General features: G+C 37.6%; 1 protein-coding gene across 2 annotated transcripts in view; it reads left to right on the plus strand.

Annotated features, from left to right (window-relative positions):
* Window positions 1–23,831, plus strand: part of crybg1a (crystallin beta-gamma domain containing 1a) — a 327,674-nt gene that overhangs the window by 229,470 nt on the left and 74,373 nt on the right. For both annotated transcript variants that reach the window (XM_039747873.1, XM_039747874.1), the window contains one exon: window positions 12,169–17,281. In XM_039747873.1, coding sequence (XP_039603807.1) covers window positions 12,169–17,281 — 5,113 coding nt within the window. The remainder of the gene's footprint in view (window positions 1–12,168; window positions 17,282–23,831) is intronic.

A 23,831-nucleotide genomic window follows, 5' to 3' on the forward strand; every position in this document is an offset into this window, starting at 1 on the left:
GTTAAACTAAAATGCAGTGGTATGCAAAATTATTCAGTGTGTTTGAAAGTCAGGATTTTCTGCATGACAAAAGAGTTGTACACATATTAATCCATTCGGATATTTATCTATTCTTATGCTGTAACAATACATTTTCAAAGTAAAAAAAAATAAAGGAACACGTTGAAAACACATCAGATTTCAATGGGAAAAAAATCATACTGGATGTCTATACTGATGTGGACTGGGTAATGTGTTAGGAATGAAAAGATGCCACATCGTTTGATGGAAATGAAAATTAAAAACCTACAGAGGGCTGAATTCAAAGACACCCTGAAAATCAAAGTGAACAAAAATGCAGCAGGCTAGTCCATTTTGCAGAAATGTCATTGCAGCAACTCAGAATTGTACTGTATTGTAGTTTGTATGGCCCCCACATGCTTGTATGCATGCCTGACAATGTCAGAGCATTCTCCTAATGAGACGACGGATGGTGTCATGAGGGATCTCCTCCCAGATCTGAACCTGGGCATCACTGAGCTCCTGGACAGTCTGAGGTGCAATCTGGCGGCATTGGATGGACCGAAACATAATGTCCCAAAGGTGTTCTATTGGATTTAAGGTGCCAATGCCTAGCTTGTAGAGGTCTGTGTGTCCCTCCATGGATATGCCTCCCCAGACCATCACTGACCCACCACCAAACCAGTCATGATGAATGATGTTACAGGCAGCATAACATTCTCCATGGCTTCTCCAGACCCTTTCACATCTGTCTCTTGTGCTTAGGGTGAACACGTGCTCATCTGTGAAAAGCACAGGGCACCAGTGGTAGACCTGCCAATTCTGGTATTCTATGGCAAATGCCAATAGAGCTCCACGGGGCTGGGCACTGAGCACAGGGCCCACTAGAGGACGTCGGGCCCTTGGGCCACCCTCATGAAGTTTGTTTCTGATTGTTTTGTCAGAGACATTCACACCAGTGGCCTACAGGAGGTCATTTTGTAGGGCTCTGGCAGTGCTTCTCCTGTTCCTCCTTACCCACAGGAGCCGATACCGGTCCTGCCGATGGGTTAAGGACCTTCTATGATTATGAAAATGATTAACAAACCCCCTCTAGTACTTAACTGACAAGATCAATATCCTAGGAGTTTCATTGACTTGATGCTATACTCTGATTAAAAAGTGTTCCTTTATTTTTTTTGAGCAGTATATTTTTGGTAACCATTGTTAGATGTAGATTCAAATGATTTAATCCAAAACTACTGTATGACAAAATTGTAATTTTTCCCTTGTGGTGGGGAAGATGCAAGTGTAAACTGTGTGGAGAAAAAAGTCCCAAATGGACTGATCTTGTTTGATTTTTTAAGAGTGTTTTGTTTTTTTCTCAAGACTTAATGTAGCCCATCCATAATCAGAACCAAGGAGTTGGACAGCCATCGATTGTTTTATCCGCATATGGTTGTCACATTTCAGAAACCATTCATGACCCATTCCCAATAAATTCAGTGGTGACTTGCAACCCTTTTTAGAGGTCTAAGGTCATGACCCATAGTTTAAGAGACCCTGCTTTAGAGGAACCTTGCAATAGACTACAGGCCTGATCGATAGAGCAACTGCAAACAAGCTATTTAATTCAAGGAACATTCTTTATGTTACTTACCCCATGTAATTTGTAGTGGTGGCCAAGAAAATTTTTAATCTCATGTTTTCATGCAGAACAAGAGAAAACAGTTTATTTTATATTGTAACGTAAAGGTTACCAGTTTTGTCCAATGGCAAACAATGTGAAAAACATCCATGGAAAAAAGAAAAGAAAAATTCTTATGTAACTCATGGTGCATATTCCACGTGTCTGCTATCCATTCATGTACTCAAAACATGAAAAATGCATGCACCAGCTGTGTATGTGTATATTCTGGCATCTGAGAAAAAAACATTCTGAGGTTGCTCTGTTCACCTCCTACACCTCTTCCGTAATGTCCCAAGCAGGGCTGTGAAGTTGGAGACAGAAGGCAATTTTTGGTTTACTGGAGTTGGAGTTGGTGAAAATGTACTAAATCTTTAAATCAACATAGATAAAATAAGTATTATTAGTCTAATTATACAAAGAGGAATTTGGCTCAGTGGTACCATAAGTTGAAGGTTTTACATACCAACTCTTCGGCCCTGGTCTCAAGCACATATCCCACAAAGCCATCACTTAACATTTTATGACCCAGAGTGCTTTAAGCCTCTTGACAGGCATGAAGTATAGTGCCACTAGCTTATACACAACAGATGGGTAGATAGTGCCTCTTCTTCCTTTAATAAAACAGATCAAATTATTGACCCCAGGCAATGATCTGGTACAAACAAGTATAAAAATTCTTTTAAGACTAGTCAAATAAAATTTTTGTAGTTAATAGTTATAAAATTAAACATTGAGCTGAGGAGAACAGCAGTCAAATAGAAGAAGGTAATATGTACAAATTTACAAACCATTCCTGCAGGGACACAGAATTGTACGTTATTATGAGTGACTAAGAATCCAGATTTTTTCCAATGTAATGAAAATTTTGTAAAGCCTGGATGAATAACATCTGATCTAAAAATTGATGTACAAATCACCTCAGATCCTTGGCAACCGTCCAGGTTTTAGTCTATTTATGCCAACTTGTAAATTTTGCTTCAGTTTATGTATTTAACTTTTTTACCATGTTTAATTAAAATACGTGCTTGGATACAGAATTGAAATGGAATGTGTAGATCCTTGCTGTGGGGAATAAGAGAATCATTGCTCATACTTGCAGTCAGTAGAGAACGAACAGACTGAACGTCTCTAAATAGTCTCTATATAGTACCATCCTGAGTGATGTCTCAACAATGAGTAATAGTATTGTGACTTTGTAAATCAGTGTTAATACTGAGCTTTCAATGTATCAGTACTTTTGATGTAAAATACTATAAACTTGTTTAAATATAAATCATAGATATTTATTGTTAAATAAGATTAACAAAATATGACATTTTCACATAGTGCTTTACACTGTGTAGTTTTTTGATCAATGAAAGCAAGAAACCTTACTCTCTGTTCCCTTTGCCTAGAGTTCTCATAGACCGCAATCACAAAAAGTTGTGTTGTTTAAACCATTATTACCATCTTGACAAAGAGATCTAGTTACAGCCAACCCTGTACTCACCGTATCTCTTTATTTATAGTATATGGTTTTGCCCATTCCAATTAGTATGTAAAATATGTATGTAATAATCTATAGCTTCAAATAGAAATGTACAGTACTTTAGTACCCTTTGATGCACTGTATATTCAGGCACAATACAGAGAGCTACAGTTCAGTCAGACATTTCACCTTCTATAAGTAAAATATAGCCAGAGTTACAAGAGTGCTATTAATAACAAAATTATCCATGTGATAAATACACATGAGAATGTATGTAAGTTGATTAATACATGCTATGGAGTGTAAGATGGAAGGAGAGCTTTGGAAGAAAGTGGCTTGCTCTTTGTTTTTCCACCACTATATAAAGGAGTTGGTTTGAGAGAGTGAGAGTACAGCATGTTTTAATCATTCGATTAAAAGAGAGAGTACTTAAAATGTGTCTTTCTTCACTACTTCACGCCACAATGACTGAGAGGAACTGAGAGTATGAGTAAGTAGTCCCTCTTGTACCATTCATCAAAAAAGTGCCTCAATGCACACTGCGCTTGCTTTAATTTTTGCATTGTTTGAATTTTTGTGTTCAACTACCTATTTACATGAACTTGATTTTTTTTCAACCTTAATGCATATAAATTAGACTTGAAATGCTTAAGTATAATAATAGTCACTATAATTACAATTGCAAATCCACAACACAAGTGGAAACAAAGTGTTTCTGATGTATATTTGATACATACTCATCTGCCATTGCTATGCATCCAATGGTGTCAAGATTTATATCTGTATCGACATATTAGCTGCTTTCATAGTGTTTTCTGCAGAGTGTCCAGCATGAGGTTACTGATCATGTCAGAAAGAAAAAACACTTTACCATTAAACAAGGAACCTGTTACGTGTGATATTATAATAGTATGTCAGCGATATTTTTTCATATGGAAAAATGGAATTGGATCTAAACGCAAAGGAAATTTTAATTACAGTCTTTATAGAATGTATAACTGAGCAGTGAAGTACCGTATTTTGCTTTTAAAGTACTAAGACTATATTCAGCCTGGTGGAAAAGGGTGGGCTCAAGATTACCTATTTTATGTACATGGATGACTATACTATAGCTCAGCATTATTATCTTGATACATATGTAACTTTAACATTTGGTCACAAATCATTTAAGCATAAGGAAACTGTTTGTTGCCTTGAATGTGAACTGGTAGTCCAGATAATGGTGTGTAGGTGTTCATAGGTTACAAATTATAATATACTGTGGAAAGTTGTTGGCTAGCATAAACAAGAAGGAAGCTCAGCATTCAGCACTTTCCTGAAGGGCAAGCTAAATATTATTCCTTAGTCTGATCAATGTGCTCACTGTAGTCAAACCATAACTTGAGAAACCCATAAATAAGTGACAAGAGCCCAGCTACAGCAAATCTCCAGAGCACTACAAGATTGACAGTTGGCCTGCCCATTGACACACCCACATTGCTTCTGATCTGTTCTTGAGCTTTGCAGCTGCAAGTTCTCAAATAAACCAAGTGACATAAATATGCAGTCTAATTGGCTGTTTATTTGAGCTTATCAATTACAATGTTTTACAATTTTGGGTCAAGTACAGAAGAAATACATGTGTTTTATTGCTTTCTTATTAATAATTACTGTGTTATAATTCATTTTTCAGATAAAATGAAATTTGTTGTAATGAGTTTTTTTAGATCTATAATACTAGGGTGTTGTACCATGTTAGCCATTATGAATGTAGTGAGATGGCAAGCAAAATGACACCTTTTATTGGCTAACTAAAATGATTACAATATGCAACCGTTCGTGGCAACTCAGGCCCCTTCTTGAGGCAAGATGTAATTAATTGTGGAGACCTTTGAGACCAACAATTTTGCAAGCACATGCATTCTTATACAGACAATTACTGCTAAATATGAAAAACTTACCAATGCACACTATGCATGTTTAGGAAATGAAACTGAATGCACAGAAGGGAATCATTATTTTAGAAATGATGCTGTGTGTTTTCCTAGCTTATCCATTTGCACAGCTGGGATTGGTTGGCTTCATTCACAACAATAAGTGGTTAACAGAAATTTACTTTCGTATTTTCTGGTACAATTAACTATGATTTTTTTATTATGTAAAGTATATTTTAAACACCATGCTAGTATAAAAATCAACTTACTTCCATGGGTTTTTGTAAATTTTAGTAAGAGTTCTTTTATGCAGATAACCCCGCAGTTTTTGGGATATAGTTTACTCTGCATAATGAAGCTGTTTTATCTTACGTACTTGCTACTGAACAGCCTTTCTAAATGTAACCAGAGATGCATTGTACTGTTTCTTTTTTTTTATAAAGAATTTTGTATCATGGTTACCATTATACTGAGAACTTTCTGCTGCGTATTGTACCGGTATCTCCATATGCAGCAGAAACATCAAATCACTGCACAGATTTAAGGCAGGAACTTCTATAGTGCGTAACAAGTTTTTAGCTAATGCACTGGACAGTTATTCCATAATATGCTGAGATGTATTCAGTGAGCAAGTCAGAAAAAGCTGAATTAGCATTATTATATCATTAACTAAAATACTTTGTGATTCCATATCATGACCTACAATCCCCAAAATTGTTGTACGTAGTTTTATTTTATTTGGTTACTGTGAGATCTGGATTTAGAAAATTCCCAATTCATTGAACTTTGTAATGACCCACCTTGAAAATGTAATGAAGTAGGAATATTAATTTTTTTAAAATTAAAGGTAGTTGCATGTGAAAATAGTTTAAAGAGTTTAATTACAGTAGAGTCTCACTTATCCGACCTTCGCTTATCCAACATTCCGTATTATCCGACGTCCCACCGCAAAAAAAAAAATACAAACAAAAAAAAAAAATATGCATCAATCGCCAATAAGAACTGCAAGTTGTGAGCATGAGCCTAGTCTATTTTTTGTTGCTCCCGACTCTGCCGCAGCTAATTACAGTGGAACCTCGATTTGCAAGCTTAATCCGTTCTGAAAATGTGCTTGCAGTCCAAAGCACTCATACAGTATATCAGTGCGAATTTCCCAATAAGAAATAATGGAAACTCGGATGATTCGTTCCACAACTCAAAACTATTCATATAAAAATGATTAACACAAAATATAAAGTAACAAATTAACCTGCACTTTACCTTTGAAAAGAATCATGGCTGGTGTGAGTGAGTTTCTAAACTCTTGTGGGATTCCACCCAACAGGACGACACATGGAAGAGCGTCCCAAAGCAATTGCAGTCTCCCAGCGCTGTAGCAGTTCGATGTAAAAGCCAATCCGAAAAGATCGCAGACATGCTATAAGCACCTGCCGTTGATGGGTGATACAAGGAACAAGGGACATTATAAATGCTTTGGGCTCAGTATTACTTTCCCCCCGACCCTGCCTGACTGCTGTGTCTGTATATAGGAGAATGAAAGATCCCGCTACATTAAATAACCTCGTTGTTGCTGTTTCAAGCTTAATAAAGCAGGTGTTGCTAAAAGTACTGAGACACAGCTTCGAGTTTTCGGGTGCAAGACGGGGACTCGCACGTCACAGCACAAACACACACACGCAGTCACAATGCTGTAGTAAACAGTATACGCTTGTACGGATGTTGGCTATATTAGTGACGGAGTTAAGGCTAGAAACTTCAATTAATTACATTGAGCAACAAGAAGAAGCTACAGGAATCGACATAATGATGATGCAAAGATGGCGAGACTTCACAGCGAAGAAACGGCACTCGTCAGGAAAGCAGACTGCGATCAAAAATTTTTAAATCATCACAAGACTGAACGTTTTAAGTAGAGTACATATTGTATTTAACGTCAGACAGTTCTGTAACTAAGTTCATTTTTTCAGTTAATTCTGTTGTTTTGTTGTAAAACATGATTATTAGGTTCGTAATGTGTAAAATTATAACATAGTTTGATGTTTAATAGGTTTTTTCTTAACACCGGCCATTATCCAACATTTTCGCTTTTTCGACGTTCGGCCGGCCCGTTTATGTCAAATAAGCGAGACTCTACTGTACTTACAAAATCTACTTAAGTACAGTAACAAAAGTAAAAGTAATTCTGTACTTTCCACCACTGTTAATTAGACAAGTCGAAGAATTAAATTTATGTTAGTAGCAATGTCTTAGTAATGTACCGGAATACAAAGGATTTCAATTTGCATATACTGTATGCATAGATAAACCATGTGCACCAGCACCAACTCTTGACTGGCTATTTTCCTGACTAGTGTTGATCAGCAAATTTCACAAAAGCATTATCCGCAGTGAATTTGCAGCATTCGCATTTGCATTTTTTCATCAAATTATTTACTAATAGTTTAGCCAGTTTGGAAGAATTTTTTTTTTTTTTTGCATCCCATAATGCTTTGTGAGGCTAGCCTGACATCCCCCAGAGCTGTAATAGCCAAAATTGGATGGGGCCGCCCCCAGGGTATATAATGCTGATCATTTGCATTACAGTCTGGTTATGAAGCTGGTGCATTTCTCACTATTGGAGCTATACACTCATGGAGGCACTGTTGCACAGTGGTTGGCACTATGAAGAGCACACCATTGCGCTTCTAGTTAGTATCGCTACTCTACTGGCTGGCACACTGCAGATTTTAACACTGGGGGAAAGTGGGTTATCAGAATAAACTCCTGCAGATATAAACAGAACATGCGGACTTCATGGAATCCAAAGGTGCTAAGTCAGCTGGTGAACTACTATAGCATTAGTATTCATTCCAGTTTTTTTACATTTTCCATAAAAACAAATGCTATAAAATGTAAAGACATAAAGGCACATAAATACTGTATATAGTAGACTAGCAAAATACCCGTGCTTTGCAGCGGAGAAGTAGTTGTTAAAGAAGTTATGAAAAAGAAAAGAAAACATTTTAAAAATAACATAACCTGATTGTCAATGTAATTGTTTTGTCACTGTTATGACTGTTGCTGTCATAAAGGATTTGATTATCATTATTTCTTTCAATCAGGTTCGTATTTGGAGGACGTGTTGTTTTGAAGTTACATCCCGTGTTTGTCAACCGTTGTAAAGATAACCGGTTTCATTCATCGAAGTGTTCACTACTCAAATCGCTACTCGTGAATGTAAGATGTTTAACAGGCTTTCCCGGTATTAACTTGTGCTAAACGTACCATGGCGTGACGTAAGGGGAGCTGACTGTAAAAAGGCAAGGAGGCGCGTATTTTGAACGAAAAGGGAGAAGACAGCGAAGGAGTGGAAAAGTGAGAAGGAAAACTGTTTAAATAAAGAGCTAGGAAGGTGAATGGAAAGAAGCAGACAGCGGTAAAGCAAGGAAGACTTCGTAATAAGAACGGTTGGGTGCACGTAGAAGGTGTAACAATCAGATTGTTAAGCCTTATGATAATGTTCCTGCACAGAGGATTTAGAGAGACGCACTGGGAGAAGTATAATCTGAACCTCTCTACAGTTTCGTTTATTTTCGTGTTGTAGTGTTCATCAAATTTACGTATCATCTGGTCCAGTGGCGGACCATGCTTTTCACACCTAGGCCTTCAGTAGTGCTCCGTCTGAATCAACGTGCCCCTCAAAAACTAATTTATGGTTATAAAAACCGTCTTAATATGCAGAAATACAGTATAAAGAGCCGCTGCATCGCAGATAGATAACTCCTGTAGCCACAATAAATGCCTTTATTGAATAGACAAACCAGGGGTGAACAAGTTCCTTTCGACTGCAGCTACAGCCGCGACACACATAAAAAACATCAATAATAACTCATAAACTTGCAATATTATTTAGGAAAATCGCAACATTTTACTCATCAAAAATTCAGATTATTTGTAAACAAAATCCATCCTCCTCTCTTTCCTCAAAAACAGTTCAATTACTCAGTCGTACAGATTATCCATGCGCTTCAGTTCCATCGCAAAGTCCCTTTCTATTGCCATCGAAGCTAATGCTGAAAGTCGAACCTGCCCTGTCGTATTTGTGGCATAAGTTTTAATTCACTTTAGGGCTGAAAATGTCCGCTCGACAGAAGCAGTGTACATGGGAATGGTCACCGCCAAATATACCATTGTGTACAGCTGCCCCATGCTCTCATTCAGATTTTTCTGATGAAGGAAGTCAAGGAGATCAGTGGGAGATTTTCCTGTAAAATCATCCATGGCATACATTACAGTCAGTTCTGTTTTTAGCCGAGACAGATCAAAAACTGCTCCGTGGCTCTGTGTTAAACTGGAGAAGGCTGCATGTGTGAAATTTTTCTTGTATTCCCGAAACTTCTGGGGATCGATTAGCGTGACAAACATCAGTTTTTCATGGTCTTGACATCTGGTCTGTGTCTGGCAAATAATATTGTCCAGAATCCTGCCATGGAGTTGGCGGTAGTGCGCGTGAGGATCTTGCGCTCGGAGCGCCTGCGGTGTGTTCAGTGGCCTCGTAGAGTTCCTCATATCGTCTTCCATCCAATCAATGGATCTGAATACGGTGACATTGCCGTCTGGAAGCAGCACAACCATTGGAAAAGCTATGAAAGGAAGCGGACAGACTATTTGGCATTATATAATAAGTTTTCATGGACAAAATATAATTAACATCAGTTTGTGATTCAGATATTTTTTTAGGCCAGCAGAGAAGGCCTTGCAGGCCCTGACGGCCCACCACTCAATCTCATGGCTAACTCATCAGGTCTTACATCACCGGTCAGCGCCTGACACAATTCTCTGCCGCTCTCTCCAATAAGATAACGGAATAATCTGACCTTAGTGTTTTCCTCTGCCTCCGACATTGCAAGTTCTGTGTATAATGTGAACTCGTTTTCTCATTAAACTTGTATCTTGTGAATATCTCGTGTGATCTTGCGATGTCCACAGCTTTATTTAATTTTATCTCAGACCCGACACTTAAAAGTTTTTCTCGTACTTTTGCTGAGGGAGGGTTTTTACAGTAGCTGCACTTATGACTATGCTAAGCACAGTCCTTCACCCGCGAATATTTACCTTATATGGGCAGGCACTCAATTACGTGGGAGGCGTGATAATGTGAGACGCAACTCCGCCTCACACGGCGACCAAGCTGCAGGCAATGGCTGTATACAGTATATGGACAAAAGTTCCAGTTATGACCGTTACGTGTACAATTTCAAAATGAAACCTGCCTAACTTTTGTAAGTAAGCTGTAAGGAATGAGCCTGCCAAATTTCAGCCTTCCATCTACATGGGAAGTTGGAGAATTAGTAGTGAGTGAGTGAGTGAGTCAGTCAGTCAGTGAGGGCTTTGCCTTTTATTAGTATAGATGAACTCAATTTCAGGAGCTTAACATAAGTAAATAATGCAGGTTCTCAAATTTTATTTTTAAGAAACATATACAGTAATTGTCAAATGTGAAGGTCAGTTTAAGAGAAGGAGGCGCGTGCCCTATGCATGAGTAACTAGCCACAAGGAGAATGAAAACAAACCTTGAAAGAGCCTGACGTCAAACCAAGCTCAAGAAAAATAAAGAAAATAACAAAAGATTTATTACTATTTACAAGATGTTTTTGTATTTTTAATAGAAGACAAAGCACAAAGCATCAGCACACAGAGTTTGGAGAGCCTTCAGTGCAACTTCAAAAAATAGAACGAGCCAGCGGCTTCAGTCATGCCATACCACTTTGAATTTTCTGCCTTTAAATCTTTTAGGGCTGATTTGTTTTTTCCTTTTCTCCCAGGGCTGAATATTTTCCCAAAACAATAAAGTGCTTATACAAACAATTAACTGTATTTCTGCAACTGAGTAATCTACAGGTTCTATAAATATGAAATATATAGTTTCTGCCTGCAGAAACATCACACTGGCTGAGGTGTCACATGCTGCACTTTCTTTACATGTTTTAAAAATCTATGAAAATTAAGTCACTCTCAATGAATATTACTGTCTTATGAGCGTGACATTATTGGTGTGCCCACCAGATTCTGTTTAATGCGTCTTTAAAAATTAATTGTTTATGAAACCTGTTTGCCACTGCGGGGAAAATTATTTGATCTGCCAAATCACCTCTTCGTTTTCCTCCCGAAATGATCGGTCCATAAAATAATAAGCTTCATATTATTAAGTTATTATACATTTTATAATGAGTCTCTTACTGCTATCGTGTCATTACATCATTACAGTTTGTGGCGTTTGAACTAGGGTAACACCTAAGTAATAAAAGAGCAGCAAAAACGTTGTAGCATGACGTGTTTTTTTTAATTCTCTTTACTTGACAACACATGTCCTGATATAGGTTTCTGTATGTGGCCTACTTTTTATTCTTTCAATTCTATTAATATATCTAATCTTCTAAATCTATCGAAAGTGTTTTGCATTCATGTGTCACTTGTTAGTACAAGTTATTCTTGTGAATTGACAAGGCAAAAAACAAATAACTAACATTGCACATGCACACATCGTAATGATGATGTTGAAACGATATATTTTGCAGCCCTAGTATAAGGTGTACTAATAGAAACTTTAGTACGTGGATTTTGTTTTTAATCTTTGAAAGTAGATACAGCAGTCAATATACTTGCAGTAGGAAAAAATATAATTTGAAATTGTAAGAAAAAAAGTCACACTGAGGTGCTGAGAATGCTAAAGAACAAACAATTTATCGATGCTACAGCACAAAAAAACTTGTCAAAGATTTTGCCGTTTTTTATATGCACTTCTGTGCTGTGTCATGCTTATTTGAGGCACAAAATTGTATGCTATGTGTCATTTCTTTATTTTTTATTTTTCCCCTAATTGTATATAGCATTTTTATAGAAGAAAAGTTGTGTTTACGTAAAAACAAAAATATGTTTCTTCTAATTCATGTGGCAACAGACACAGACTTAAATATTAAGAATCCTATACTGTCATCATCTAGTCTAGATCAGGCTGTGCAGGTAACATGGGGAGGATGTGCAAACACCATAGAGTGAATCAATGCAGGAATCAGTATATTTTACAGTCATTCCTAAGAACAAATTGTAATTCTTTGTTCTGTTTTTCATTTTAACAGACAAATAGAAAAACAATCTACAGAAGCATCATCATCACAGCCCGATAAGCACAGCAGTGTTGCTGACAGAATCAGCTTATTTGAAAACAAAGTAACCAGCTCACAAAAAGTAGATTTTCTTGTCACAAAGAGCATCCCCTGTACTTCAAAACAGTCAAAAAAATTTACAGGAAGAGCAACTTTGAAGATAAACAGTAGTACTGAGAATAATGAGATGGATTCAAAAACACCTATTGCAAAGGTTCCTGAAACAACTGATTTTCCTGTTTTTGAAGAGAATTGCCAAGAAGCATCTGCTTCACAATCAGAAAAGATAAACAGTAGACATTTTCAGACGCACAAACAATCCGTATCAGATGTTCAGTTACAGTCTATAGCCTTAAAATCAACAAAAGACACAAAGAAAAGTTGGACACTCAGCAGTAGCCCAGAGTCTTCTGAGCATGATAAGACATCAGAATTGAGTTCACCCCAGGATATCACAAATGATGGCTTGAAGAAGAGACCTGAACCAAGGGAAAATGCAGATTGTGGGTTAAAAGAAACAATGGTTCCTACATCTAGCAAAGAAACTAAACACTCTGTAGCCAATGATGAAATTGCTGCATCTCATGTTTCAAAAACTGCTACTTCTAAAGGTCAGTTACCAACAACACATCAGGGTGTGACTACAGCAAATGAAAGCATGAAACCAAACAAGACTGAGGATGATGTAAAAACAACTTTGAAAAGCAGTGACATGCAGCCATCCTTGCAGCCTGGACAGATAACAGAGTTTGTTTCAGCAATGGAAGGGGCAAATAACCAGTCACAGATGAAAAGTAATAATTCAGAAGAAAATTCTGTTGTTGTGATTCAAGGTTTGGAGGACCCCATTAACAGGTTGCCAGTAGTGCATAAAGTTCCGAAGGAACAGGTTGATGGAACGCCAATAACACCCAATGAACAGACATGTTGGTCTTCCTCTCAGATTGCCACAGCAAAACTGTCAGACGACACTAAAGTACCAAATACAACAGATTTGTCTAGGACTTTGACAACAAATAATGAATTAAAACCAGAAGCAAGTACAATGCATTCTCCATTACCCAGTTGTAGAGTAGATAGCCCAACTGAAGAAAAAACAGAACTTACTAAATCGGGAACAACTAAAAAAAAGACCATTAACAAAATTGTAAAGGTTACAAATGAATCACCTAAATCTGGACCAAAACGTGCAGTTAAGGAATCAGTTAATCTTTCACCAACAGGAAGCAAGCTGCCTAGACCAATTGGTAAAGGCATCACTAGGCAAATCTCAAATGATGCAGTAGAAGTCACTGGTGAACAGCAAACTACATTGGAGAATTCAGAAGGCAACATTCATCAACAAAATAGTGAGTCTACTGCATCAGCAGATCAAAACACCACAAAACTTCAAACAGAAAGCACGAAGGCTCTGTGTGAATCACCTACCTCTCCCAGTAAACTGCCTAGGCCTGTTCAGAAGAATATTTTTAGGCAGGTATCAAATGAAGGTTCAGAAAGTGTGGCTGAACCATTGGCATCACCTCAAAAGATTGTTCCAGATAAAAAAGCTAACATTTCTTTTCATGGAACAAAAGAAACGGTTGCACCTGCACAGCGGAGTCCCACCAGCATTTCACAAACAGATAAAAAGAAGAGCATTGTATCTAAAAAAGAAAGGACCAAAGAGCAACCTGCATTTAATATAAAAAGCGATAAGTCACCCTCTGCAGTAAAATATGCCACTGGAAAACACTTGGAAGTAGAGGAAAAAAGCCATGTTATTTTAATACAACAGGGTTCAGTTAAGGATCATGTAACAGACAATGGGGAAAAAGTGATATACACTTTAACAAAAACTGACAGTGAAGCCATTAGCCAAGAGCTACCAAAGAGTCCTACCATGGAAAATGAAAACACTGTGATTAAATCATTGACTTGCATTGCTGCAAAAACAAAATCTGACAATGTGGGACAGCCTGAGCTGACTACTATACACATTACTGAGGTGAAAACTGAGATGGAAAGCAACATATTACAAGACACAAAGTCTATGCAGATGATTGGTGATGCTCTTCCATCAAAAGGGCAACTTTCTCCACAAGAAAATCAATGTGAAAGAAAGGAAGAAAAGGAAGTCGGCAAGGTGAACTGTGAACACTCTGAGAGCTACCATGAATGTAGAGAGAAGGAACCTAAGAATGTTGCCATTAAGGATGGTATTAGATCACCTTCTAATTCACGGCCTCACAAGGAGGAAAGTGACAAAAAGTCAATTAATGTAGTTGCTTTTGTAGAAGAGTGTGACAGTTCTCAAAAGGTCACTGTGTTGCCTTCAAGTGCAACTTTACTAGTTGAGGAATGTAGCAATGTATCTTTCAATGGTAAACTTCAGACAGAAACACTAAATGGAAAAGAACCACAACCACAGAACACTGTCATTAAGGATGAAGATATCCTGAATAAGTCTTTACAGTGCAATCATGCCAAAATAAATACTGAGAATCCAGGTCAATCAGTAGAAATTTCAGGTGCTGTCTTTAATACTGCTAAAACTGAACTGGAAAAAAAGACATTGCAAGGTGGAAGTTCAAGACAGATGGGAAGTGTCTCTGTTCCTGCCAAAGTTCATCTTACCACCCAAACGGAAGAACTTGAAACAAAGGGAGACAGGGGCAGTAACAATGTGAAAGATTTGCCACGATTCTGCAATGTCCATGTAGAGCAGCCATTAGAAAATAATGTCATCCAGCAGGTTGTGGAGTCATCTTTACCTGTACAAATGAGCAAGGCCGAAACTTATAGTGAGTCTGTGAAATCAGAGACTTTTATAGAACATTTACATGAATCTGAAACAACAAAAGACATTTTGAAGAGAGACTCAATCCTTGAAAGCAACAAGCTCAGCACAGAACAACCAGAGCATAGTAGTGTATACATAATGAGCGAATTAACTTCAGCAGCACATGAGGTTGCTACAGATCTGAAAGGAAAAGTAAATGAAGCAGAATTGCAAAAAAATGCAAAATTTAAAGAGGAAAACTTTGAATTGGAAATGAAAACGCATCACACATTGAAATTAGACGAGTTTGAAAATAAGAGAAGCAATGTAGCCAGTACTGTGGAAGATGTTCTTCCCAAAAGTCATATCAGTGCTTCATTAGGACTATCAAACAATAATGAGAAAAACAGAATAACTGAGTCACCTTCAGATATTCAGTTATGTGCTCAGGAAAGAAAAAATGATTCAGTGGTATCTGAAATATTATCAGAAGGGAAAAGTAAAGTAGTGGCACAAGAAATGTCATCATTAAAACAGGTCCATATTGAATCACAAACACTGATAAAACAACAAGAAGCTTTGAGCATTTTGGAGGCAGCGCAGATTGCAACCGGTGTAGATTCAGTAGGTAATTTGGCAAATAAAATATGTCTCAAAAGTGATAACAGTATATTGGAAGAATTATCTGAAGGTAGCAGCCTTCACAGCGTCACTGATTTAACTTCAGATTCACGATTGGGTTCTGAGAACTGTAATATGCCTTTAAATATGCAAACTGTTACTCTAAGACTAACTGAAACAGAAAACAGCATTCATGGAACAGCAGCTTCTAATGTATTAGAATCAGGGAAGTTAGAAACAAATACAGTAAAAGACGTGCACTCCTCTAACTATGTTTCTTCCTTGGGAGGAACATTAAGTAATGACAGTGGATTATTTTCAGCTGCCCCGCTAAATGTGGAGCAAAAAAGCAGTAGTTTTAAAAACAAAGGCAGTTTCATAGAACAGCAAAATATAACTGACTTGCAAGTAAAGGTCATGTCCAAACAAGGGGAATTTAATTTAGAAAAGATACAGTATCAGACAGCATCTTCTAAAACTTTGCAAGGCTCAACTTTTCAGAAGCTACAGAAACCAGATGAAGAAACTAATAAAATCAATATGCATTCTTCAAATAAAGGTATACAAAGTTGGCAATATTCTGAAAAATCAGAAAATTTCACTATGAAAAATGACAAACTCAAAAATCTACATACAGTAAAAGACACAATAGAACAGCCAGAAAATGTAAATGCAGTCCAAAATATTACAGGAACAAAACGTCCCTTCCCCTCTGAGACTCTGAGGCAGGGTGGTAATATATTTGACAGCAGCAATAAACCTTCAGGATGGTTAGATGTGGAACATAAATTTGAAGCAAAAAAGCACACTAAAGCTAACAAGTTAGGTAGCTTTGAAACTGAGGACAGTGACAATATATTAGACAAATCTGATGATTTTGAAGAATTTCTGAAAAACATCAAAAACTGTGGAAGCCCATTTTCAATTCCACAAAAGCAAAGATGTTTGAGACCAACAGCACCCCCACCCTTTGCACTGCCACCTATAAAAGAAGACCGGTTTGAAAAAGTATTTGATCCTGCTAGCTTTACTTTTGGCTTAGGAAAAACAGAACCAAAGGAGCCACCTCCAACAACTTTGTTTAAGATGCAAAGTGCAGAGATAAAAAGCAAACTTCTGCCAAAACGTGTAACAGCAGAACAGAGTTTGCTATTTAAGTCACTACAGCCATCAGGCAAAAATTCGGATGCACAGGATATAAGCAGTACAACATCTGATGGGATTTCTGTTGCTGGCAGTAAAATATCTCGTCTTGAGAAAAGCTCTGTTCTTTCAAGTCTGATGAATCCTTCAGCAGTGCCACAGAAAAATTCTTTTACAAAAAATACATCTATTCAGAGTAGCGTATCTTCCACCTCTGAAGGTCAGGCTGCATGCATAGATAAAGTGTCTGAAAGCATGCAAGAAGTCATCCAAAACCCAGTTTTTAGTGACGTTCCTGGCACAGGTGATTTAGAACTATCAAGACAAGCATTTTCTGAAGTTAAACTCCCAGAATATATGCAGAAATATGTTAATCCAAACACTTCAGATACAAACTGTTTTTCACAAAGTGCCTTTCAGATGCCTCAGTATCCTAAAATGAGTACTGATTTGGGAATTAACAGTGGTGTTGATACTAGCAAGGAATTATCAGTATTCAGCATACCTGGCCAGCTAAATACTACTCCATCATTTTCAGGAAGCTCACTATCACACTTTCAAGTAAGTGAAAATCTTTCATAATTTATTTTTCTTGTATTGTATTTTCTTTTATAATAATATGTTCACTTTCATTATGTTTCAGTTTTATCTTTAAGATGGTGCAGGTAAATTAGCACATTATTTATAAAATAAACTCAGTTAAAATTATGTACTGATAGTTATTAATAAGTTCACATTGGTGTTATCTTCAGTATCAAGAATGCTGAGGGTGAGATGATTCTAAAGTTTGCTGATGCAACAGAAATAAATGGTTGTGTGTGACAGTATTTTATGAAGTAAGAAAACAAGATTGGTGACATTTGAAATATGATAGGCTGCTGGGGAGGAAGGTTGATCAGGATATACCGAAAAATGTGAAGGTGATGCCAGAAGAAGTTTGTTTTTCACAGCATCACTTCCTTGTAGAAGATCTTTTAGTCAGAGGCAGAGTAAGTGCAGTATGTAACAAGGAAGTAGGTTTGGAAGCTGAAGGAGGAGAATTTGAGTTTGTTGAAACGTTCATAGCAAAAGCAAATTTTGTTTCAGAAGCATCAGTCATGAATGGTAAGTGAGAAGTGATGTAGAGTGTATGATTTAAAACGGCAGAAGTCTGCTATTGAACAAAGGGACTGCACAGACAAAAGGTAACGTGGTACTGGAATGTTGATGTAGACATAGCAAATCCATGAAAAGAGGAGAAACTATAAGGAGTGGCAGAACACAGATGCAGAAAGTGAGTGATCTTTGAGGAAAGAAAGTGAAAAGCCAGAAAGGCAGTTGTGAGTTTGAAAGAAGCCAAGAGAAGGGAATATGTACAGTAACTGAGCTGCAGATGAGAAAAAAAGGATTGTATTCAGGATCATAGAATGAGGTGGCCAAAGAAAGACAGTATATAGTGTGTATGAACAAGCAAAATTCTGAAGAGAACATGATTGATGGTAATGGGTTTGAGGATACTTGGTAGAAGTTTCTGAATGAGGAGGTAATGGAATGAGGTCATAGGGTAATAATGTTCATTGTTACAAAATGAAAGCTGTTTTCAAAAATGGAGAATGAAAATGTGCTAAAAAAGTACTGTAAAGCAGTGGCCCCAAGAGCATAATCTGATATACTGAAAGCAGCTGAAGGTACTGGAGTTAAATGGTTGACAGGCCAGTGCAACAAGATTGTGTGTGATGGGAGGTTCATAAAGATTAGAAAAGATGTGTGCTTTTTCATTTATATAAAAGAAAGGATGAATCATTCGAATGAGGATTGTATCGTGCAGTCAGGGTTTAAAAAAAAATCAATGAAGGAACTTTAAAGAGTGCTAAATTAAAGACTGATGAAATAAAGGTAGCAAAATGCAGTTAGGTTTCATACCAGGAAAGGGAACAACATATACAATCCTTGTTGTTTTATAAATACAGGAAAGCATCAAATGAAAGGAAAGAAGCTGCGTTATGCATTTGTAGATTTAACAGGATGACATGAGAGGCAGTACGTTAAGCACAGAGAGAGTTAGGTGGCAGTGACTGGCTAAAATCTGCAGTGATGTCAAAGTATGAAGAAGCACTCAGAACAACAAATGGGGATACAGAGATTTGTGAGGTGAAGGGGGTCTGCACCAGGAATTATTTCTGAGTCTGCTGCTTTTAGTGATGGTTATCAAGATGGTGACCAGGGAAGTACATAAATATACACCCATGATCATGTATTGTTGTCAAAAAGCTAAATAGAAATGTAAGGGAAGATGTTGAAATGAAGATAGTTTTGAAACTGTACCTCATTCTCATCTCTAAAGGCGTCTCTCTAGCATTGAAAGAGAAAACTTTATGAAAGCTGTTTGGGGAGTAGTATGCTATATGAAAGTGAAATGTAACCTATGATGGCAGACCATGGAGCAAAAGAAGAAAGTATGGAAATGAGAATGATCAGGTGGATATGTAGAATGTAATGGAGTGAGAGGAAGATGAATGTTGTTGCTAAGTGAACAGTTTTACATGAAAGTGTTGAAGATAAATAGACTAAGGTGATTTGGGTATGTGGAACAAAAGGCAGAGGATTATAGGGTGAAGGAAGAGGTTAACCAAAATGGATGTGAAGGGAATGAGGTTGGAGATGGTGTCAAATTATATCAAAAAACACCATAACCCAAACAATTCACAGTACTATAGAAAGTGAAAGAAAAAGATTTAGTGGCCATCTGGCTAACCTGGGTAAACCAAGAAAATATCAATTAAATCCCATGATGATTATAATGATGATGACTACAAATAACCATTTATTTTTAAACTCAAATTTCCTATAAAGCACTTTGCCTGGCATGTAATACAAAGATTCTTGCATAGTGCTTTAATGTGAGAAATTGTATGCAAAAGAATTCCAGAGTGTCTCTAAAATCCCTAAGACTAAAATCCCTGAAGCCTACAAAATTATTTATAACTAGCAGAATACCCGCGCTTCGCAGTGGAGAAGTAAAAAGAAAAGGAAACATTTTAATAATAACGTAACATGATTGACAATGTAATTGTTTTGTCATTGTCATGAGTGTTGCTGGCATATATATATATATATATATATATATATATATATATATATATATATACACATATACATACATACATGTGTACATATATACACAAACACATATACTATGGGGTACCAAACAGGCAAATACATTGATTTTCTGAATATATAAAGTCGGCGTCAGAATATATAAAGTCAAAACTTGAAAAAAAAAAGTCATTCCTGAATATATAAAGTCAAAACCTGAATATATAAAGTCAGCGTCGGAATTTATAAACTCATTCCTGAATATATAAAGTCAAAGTCAAAATATATTGATTGAAACGACTCTGAACTGAACTAAGTTAACAAAAATGTATTCAGAAAAATAAATTAAAAAAACACTTTTTTGGTTAATGTTTTGAAAATGATGCATGTGCCCTGCCCAGGATTGGTTCCTGCCTTGCGCCCAGTGTTGGCTGGGATTGGCTCCAGCAGACCCCCGTGACCCTGTGGTCTGATTCAGCGGGTTGGGAAATGGATGGATATTCCGACGCTGACTTTATATATTCAAGTTTTGACTTTATATATTCCAGCGCTTACTTTATATACTCCGACGCTGACTTTATATATTTAAGTTTTGACTTTATATATTCCAGCGCTGACTTTATATATTCCGACAGTGACTTTATATAATCAAGTTTTGACTTTATATATTCGGGAATGACTTTATATATACAAGTTTTGACTTTATATAGTTAAATGTAGTCATCATTGCATACATTTTTCTTCACCATAGAAATTTAAAGACTGAATTCAACTTCCATTCCTACCAAAGATATTTCTGGCGACTAAATAGAACCTACTTATATTCAAATTCGAGCTATTGAGCTGTCGCCTGCCTGCCTGAATAAGTCACCCTCGCTTCACACTTACTTTTTTACCGTTCATTTAATCATGGCTAGTGGCGGAAAAATTATAAAATGGAAAGAGGATTACACTGAGTATGGCTTTACCAAAACAATTATTGATGACGAATAAAGTATCGATTATTCATAAAGCTTCAATTGGTGATCTGTTTTTCTGTGTTAACCTCATATTTTTTCATACTTCTTCTCAAACCAAGGGGGTGCGAGGGTAAAATGAATCGGGAAGCGCTGATCAATGTAATTGGTGTACCAGGAAATCATGCATTGACAGAAGTTCCCCTTTGCTTGGAATGCAGTGTGATTAAATGCATTATTTTTTAATGGGTTATGGAGCACATGCATCGAAGCTTCTCAGCTGTGCTTGTGCTAAGAAAAGGAAACATTTTAAAAATAACGTAACACGATTGTCAATGTAACCTTTTGTAAGTAGTGCCTGGAGGATTCAGTGTGGAGTATTTGGTGGCAGCGTCACAAAGTCACTTCCGTAAGCCTGCGTTAGCTGCGGAGCTCAGCTCAGAGCGAAATGAGGTGAATGGGAGGTGAGATGATGACGTGACTCCCCCACCCGCCTTAGCTGTCAATCCCCCACAAACACAGTCTCTCGGAATTTGCATAAGCACAGCCCTTCACCTGCAATTTTAACTTAGTTACAAAGTGATCAAAACTCTCGTTTATATCCTGCGTCCTCTCATTAAACTTGTATCCCGCATTGCCCGTGGGCATGACAAATGCCAGCGGCAGCCTGTCTATGAACTTAATTTAAACTTTAGGTTTACACCTTGCTTTGTTTCCGAAGTAGCAGCACTCATGAATATGGTTGTATATGTCAGTCACTCGCTTCTTATTGTTTCGCTGCCTTCTCAATTATATAATGCATGTTTTCTTCAGCGCTTTTTGGAGCTCTTCCTTGTTTTCTACGTATTGTGTTGACAGTCAGTTCACGTGATTACGTGGGAGGCGTGATGATGTCACACGAAACTCCGCCCCCCACGGCTTTCGACCTCAACACCATTACAGTATAAGGAGAAAAATAGCTTCCAGTTATGACCATTACACGCAGAATTTCGAAATGAAACCTGCCCAACTTTTGTAAGGAAGCTGTAAGGAATGAGCCTGCCAAATTTCAGCCTTCCACCCACACAGGAAGTTGGAGAATTAGTGATGAGTCAGTGAGTCAGTCAGTCAGTCAGTCAGTGAGTGAGTGAGTCAGTGAGGGCTTTGCCTTTTATTAATATAGATGCCGATCCACCTTAAATACCCTTGCATCTCCTCATTAGTGCCTTTGTTTTGCAAATGTGTCAATCAGCACTGGCAGCAGGCGGCCTGCTCACACATCTCTCACTGAAGCAGCTGAAATCATACACAAAATTCTCACAGCTTTAGTCTGTGTATCTAGGATTTAGGAGTTAGGGTAGGGGATGCTCGCCAAAGGCAAATGTCTGGGCACACTGATTTCACAAATAACATCTTATTTAAAGATATACAGTAGGACCCCGCAAAGTCGCGGTTCAGGGTTCACGGACTCAGTCGTTTGCAGATTTTTCCTTAGAACCTAACTATTAATTGTTAGTGGAAAGTGCAAATATCCTCCGCAATTTTTATGGCTTTTTTTACGGCAGTACTGAGCTGTAGAGAGAACAGGAAGCAACCGCTGAGGGAAACACAGTTTGGAATGGTGAAAGTAGCGAATCTGAGAGCGTTATTCATTTCTCCTTGCTGCTGATTGATTGCTGCCCTGTGACGTGTCTCCAGGTGAGTGGGTTTACCACCGCTGAGGGAAACACAGTTTGGGATGGTAAAAGTAGCCAATCCGAGAGCGTTATTAATTTCTTCTTGCTGCTGATTGACTGCTGCCCTGTGATGTTTCTCCAGCTGAGTGTCCTCGTGTTTTCCATTTTGTTATTGTATTCATTTTGTTATTCTTAAAAGCACAAGATGTCGCCGAAGCTCCCTGCACCTTCTTAGGCTTCTGACACTGAGACTAAGCGCCAGAAGAATTGTAAAACACTCCTGGAGAAGGTTGAACTACTGGATTTGCTCCGGGAACTAAAAAGTTATGCTGCAGTAGTGCGCCACTATGACTTTAATGAAAGCACCGTATGCTACATGAAGAACGAAGCAGCGATCTGGAGTACCGTATCTGTACGTTTCTGTGATAGTGCCAAGAAGGTAACGACCATAAGGAATAAAAATATCGTCGGGATGGAATCTACCTTGGCATTCTGGACCAACGACTGCAGGAAGAAGAACATCCCCTTGGATGGTAACATCATCCGTGAGAAAGCACGGAAATTGTACTAGCAGTTTGCTACAGGAGACAATGTAGCAACTTCCCATCGCAATGTTCCTGAAACCTATAAAGAAAAGCCAGCACGAAACCCCACCAGAAGAAGACCCATCCAAAGATACAACTCCTCCTGAAGCGCCTGAAGAAGAGGCGCCACCCGAGGAGTTTTAAATCCTTTGCATTGTACTGCACAGCTACTTCATCATCATCATCATCAATATCATTCATCATTGCTGAGTACCCGTACATTTTACTGTATTTTAATTAAATTAAATTATGTGTTTACTTATAACAAAGAAAACGACAGCGCATACCAAAGAAAACACGCTTGCATGAATTACAGTAGCATTGGTATTTTACATTTTAGCACCGCAGGAGACATAATACAGTACTGTATAGGGTGGTCCAGATCTAATTATGCAATTTACATTACGCTATAACTTATTACATTTACATAGAAAATCACCTGAAAAATCCCAGACCATCGAAAAGTGTGCAAAATGACGACATGAATAATCATCTTTGCACCGAACTGGAATCGTCCCCGCATAAATCAAAGTCATCCAGACGATCTGGATCTGCATGATTAGATCTGAACCACCCTGTACAGTATACAGGTTTACCTTTACATTCTGTTTTTAGGTAATGTATTAAGCTGAGTTTGCAACGAAATTAAAGTGCTTTGGGGGCATACTGTATTTAGGGTTAAAAATAAGCATTTAAAAGTCATTTTTAACCACATCCTAAATTCGCGATTTTTCACAATTCGCAGGTGCTCTAGGAACGTAACCCCTGCCAACTTTGGGGGTGTACTGTATACCTCTTTACTATTAGTTGTATAAAATACCTTCTAAAGCGATCTAGGAGT

This window comes from Polypterus senegalus, chromosome 3 (assembly GCF_016835505.1).
Source record: "Polypterus senegalus isolate Bchr_013 chromosome 3, ASM1683550v1, whole genome shotgun sequence".
In the NCBI taxonomy this organism is placed as follows: Eukaryota; Metazoa; Chordata; class Cladistia; order Polypteriformes; family Polypteridae; genus Polypterus; species Polypterus senegalus.